A 4,616-nucleotide genomic window follows, 5' to 3' on the forward strand; every position below is an offset into this window, starting at 1 on the left:
CCCCCTCCCCTCCCCTCCCCTCCCCTCTCCTCTCCTCCCCTCTCCTACCCTGTCCATGTCTGTCCACTGTTATCACATGAAGCCATTCCCAAGCCATAGGCAGGAACCTAAGTGGGACAACCTTGGGTCTTGTTAGCAGAAGAACCACTTGGAATCCTTCTGAGCCACTTCCCCGGTGTCGTAGGCCAGCTCCTCTCTGTAGAGGGAGTCCCCCAGGTCTCCAGGAAGGAATCCATCTGGAGAGATTGCTTGCGAGCACCTTCTCCTGGGGCATCCGCCCCACAAGAGCCTTCCCCTCCTCACCAGAACATCAAGGCACAGGCACACTGAGCCTAGCAACTGAGTCAGCACTGAGCACGTTCTGGGCCAAATGAGAAGCCTTGTGGATACAGAAGGAAGTGGCAGTGCTCTGGGCCAATCACAGTGGCTTTAATTTCTTCAAATGGAAAATGCCAGCGTGCTTTGTCTGTGAACTGCACCCCAGCCCCATGGGCTCATTTCTGAACACTTGGTCCCCATTTGGTGATACTTTTTTCTGAGGTTACAAACAGAATCTCTGAGACATACACTCTAGCTGGTTGATGCAGGCCACCAGAGGCACGCATTAAAGGTCTTACTTCTGGCCCACATCCCCGCTCTCGGCTCCTGCCACCACAGAGCCAACACTGCACAGCTACCCTGATGAACTGCGTCCCCTGAAACTGTGAGTGAAAGCAAACCCTCTCTCCATTAGACGGCTTCTGATGTGTTTGGCCCCAGAGCTGTTCATGCCATGACAGCAAGCCTGTTGAGGACATGCGAACTGGACCCTCACGCCTCAACGGTGGGAGGAACATGGGGTGATGCAGCGCTGGGGAAACCAGCACGACCCTTATAAAGACTAAAGACAGAACAGCAACTTGAAGCAGCAGCTTCACACCTAGGGGCACATCCCGAAGGGTTGAGAGTGGCCATGTGAGCCGACAGAAACTCCAGCATCGAGAGCCCTCTCTTCTCCCAAGTTACTCTTGGTCATAATATTTACCACAACAAGAGAAACCAAATCAGGCCAGTGTGGGCATGCAGTGGCTCCCAAACTCCCGACATGATGGCTAGGAATAAGGACTCTGGTGGAAAATGGGCACTCACATCCCAAGTCTGTGTTGCTGCTTTGGGGTGAATTGATAACTATAGTATTGGAATGAGCCTTGGAAAACAATCAATACAATATATATGAAGAAGGTTATCACCGCCCCTGGTTCACTGCCAGTTCTTAATAATTCGACAAGCACTCCATTTTCTTATTTGTTTCTTAGCTACGTCCCGCCCCCCCCACACACACTCCACCTCCTCCACTAATTTTCATCCTTGGATTCTCGAGTCCCAGGACCAGGGGTTACTCTGCTATTCCCTGACTGTGGAAAAGCAGAACAGAACGATGGGATGGAAGGAGACAAATGGTATCCACTCTTCCTGTTTTGGACACAGTGGAAGTTGGCGTCTGGAAACCGGATACCAGCCTGATGTTAGGCTGGCTCCGTCTGGCACCACAGCCTCCCTGTGAGTGGAAAGAGGGTCATAAAGTGAGCTCGGAGCACTTGCAGGGGCTAGAGGGCTGGCTGGCTGTCCAAAGGGCCGGGCTGGCTCCACAGGGAAGCCTCTCTAGATCAGTGTCATTCCTTCAGCTGCTGTGGCTAGAAAGGACATGTCTGCCACCTGCTGGCTCCAGGCAGTGCAGCATCAGCTGGCTCAGGCTCTAGGTGTAGCAGGATTTGAGACCCTTAACCCTGGCACTAGGCTTACAGGCTTCTCTGAGGGCTCAGGAAGGAAGTTTCTCAGGTCCTGCCCACTGCTCAGAGAGAGCAGCAGCCCACCCTGTTCATCTCAAATAGAAAACTCCTAATGCTGTTTCCCTGGGTAGAGAGCCCCAGATCATGGGTTCCACACAAGTTCGATGGAGGGAGGTGAGGCAGAGCAGGGAATCAGATCTGAGCTACAGTCGCTGGCTGTTCTGGGGGTGAAGTTGGAGGAGGCAACACTCCTTCTCAGGGGACCCTGCCCCACCTTCCTTCTAGCTTCTCCTCAGCACTCTTAGGCGGTCCCTGTTTCCACCCTGAGAAAACCCCTTTGTTCCTCTCCCCACCTCCAGTGAAACGCATGTCCCTGTCGCATTCCCTGTAAAAACAGGGCTGGGGACCATAAGGTGACTAAACAGAGGCTCAGTCCCAGATATCAGAAATCATTTCCCATCTTTCTCTTTTTACCTCTTCCCTCCCTGAGATTCACTTTGTCACCACTCAAGCCTATAGGAAAAATAAAGAGCAATCCACAAGTCTCTTCAGGGCAGGTGTTGTGCTTTATCCCAAGAACACTGGGAAATCTCTGGAGAGTTTCCCCATCTACAGAGACAATCACCCCCAAGAATCACTTAGACTTAAGCATAGATCCTAGGTGTTCTCCTCTGTGAATGGGGTTGTCATGGGAACATGGTGTAACCATGCCACTTACGATCCGGGAACAACTGATTAGTTAGTATTGTGACAGATTCCAGGGAAGCCATATTCCAACAGGTATGTGCACGTGAGGGGAAGGGTCAAGGTGTGTGCACAGGAGAGGGAGTGCCTTCAAGCCTCTCCCTCAGCATTTTCCAGTGTGCCCGTGTCTGGGGAATGGTGATTTCCGTCTTAGAGCACCTGGGGAGGGGCCGGCATCTCCATCACACACTCACTGTGTTGTTTTGTTTTTCAGTTTTCATTGATGTCCTTCATTGCGCCCCCAGACCCAGGTGAGTGTGCCACCAGCCAGGCTTCCACCAGCCCAGAGCCGGAGCATAGACGTGCTCAAGGGACCTTAGGGCTAGCCTGCTTCCTGGGTATCACAAAACCTTTGAGAGTTTATCCAGAAACTGCATCTCTGTAAAATTCAACACAGCTTTGAGTTGCCAGTCTCAGCCATCTAAGGGAGAAACCACTAATGTAGTCAAACATTACAGAGAAAGAAACCGAGACTCAAAGAAAAGAAGTAACTAGCTTCTCGTCCGTTAGTGACTGTGGAGAAAAAGGGCTTGACTGAGCAAGGGGCCACCCTACTTACTCCACTGCCGCATGGGGAAGCCAAGACAGGCAGCTCCAGGACGAGCTACCCCAGCGATGCCGCCCACAGCACCAATACCTCCACCGCTGTCCTTGGGCTTAGCCAATCCAGAAAAGCCCCAGAAGTCTCAGACTGATAACAAGGCACAGAGCACTGAGAGTCAGGCAGACCTGAGGGAGATGCCGTGTCCCGCATTGACGTGGTGTTAAGATTGCATTCACAGCTGGGCATGGTGGGATGCTTCTGTAATCCCAGTACTTGGGAGATGGAGGGAGGCAGGAGGGTTGAGAGTTTGGGGCAGGCTTCAGCTGCTCTATAGCAGGTTTGAGGCCAGCCTACACTATAAGAGACCTTGTCCCAAAACAAAACCAAAGCAACCACAAATACACAAAATGATCCAATCAAAGAGGTTGTGTCGTATAGTATCCAACACACAGAGAATTCTCCCACCTGTGACAGCCCCATGAACACAGCTGTTTCTCATAAGCTCTCAGTTGCTCCCAGGTTCACTCTGTTACCTTGAACACTGTAACATGAACAGGGCCAGGCTGCTTGTTTGTTGTGGTTTTTGTCCAGCCTGGTTCCCCACAACGGTTTAGTCCCAAAGAAAATCACACATAGGTCTCCATAAATTATAAGCTGATTGGCCCATTAGCTCTAGCCTCTCACTGGATGACTCTCACATCTTGATTAACCCATTTTTCTGATCTATGTTAGCCATGTGGCTCAGTAGCTTTTATCAGTGGGGCAGATCACATCCTGCTACTTCTGTGGTCTAGGCAGGAGTGGGAGGAATCAACTTCCTCCCTCCCAGAATTCTCCTGTTCTCATTACATCATTTCTACTTACTGTCTGGTTTTTCCCGCCTATATTTCCTGCCTGACCAATCAGCGTTTACTTATAACATGATTGACAGAATACAGACAATTCTCCCGCACCAGAACACTTTCTTATTTCCTCTGCCTAGTGCCCACACCACAGTGGGCCGCATAACACAACACCTGCTTGAGTCTGGGGTAGAAATTCTTCTCGCTGCTCCAAGGGACCCAAGGCAGACATCCCCACGGATAATAGACTGGGTTGGTTATGCTCAGAGGACCAGAGCAGGCAGCCTGTTCAGGGAGTTGTGGTGCAAGCTTGCACTTAGAACAAAGATGGTACCCCACTAGCCAAATCCTGATTAGCCATTAATGTTCTCCAGAAAAGAGTTCTGGCTAGGAAGCCAGACCGTGGCAGTTCTGAGCAGGTGACCCAGGTCTTTGCTCCATATGCTCAGGGGATGGGGTAGAAACGTGTGAGCACGGACTGCAGAGGGAGTCTGCAGCCTTTTCCAGAGCACGGCAGAATGTGGGAAGGAGGCAGTCCAACTGCCCAGAAGGCCCCAGTTCAGACTCCAGGCACGTGTGGAGTTCAGAGAGAGACCAAGGGCAAGGTTGGAAGGGCCACTATTTCCCCAGCCTCAAACACACATTGTTTAGACACCAGCAAAGGGCTCTTGAATCTGGGGGGGGGGTCAGAAAGACAGGACTGTGGGTGCTATGGGG

The 4,616-nt window shown here is 51.5% G+C and overlaps 1 protein-coding gene across 1 annotated transcript in view; it reads left to right on the forward strand.

The window, feature by feature from the left end:
• The first annotated feature begins 3,128 nt into the window (after positions 1–3,128).
• The window catches only part of Habp2 (hyaluronan binding protein 2), a 22,856-nt gene continuing 21,368 nt past the window's right edge, over positions 3,129–4,616 (forward strand). Inside the window, exon 1 of the mRNA XM_013348123.1 lies at positions 3,129–3,231. Coding sequence (XP_013203577.1) covers positions 3,129–3,231 — 103 coding nt within the window. The remainder of the gene's footprint in view (positions 3,232–4,616) is intronic.

The sequence above is a fragment of the Microtus ochrogaster genome, chromosome 8 (genome assembly GCF_000317375.1).
Source record: "Microtus ochrogaster isolate Prairie Vole_2 chromosome 8, MicOch1.0, whole genome shotgun sequence".
Lineage (NCBI taxonomy): Eukaryota > Metazoa > Chordata > Mammalia > Rodentia > Cricetidae > Microtus > Microtus ochrogaster.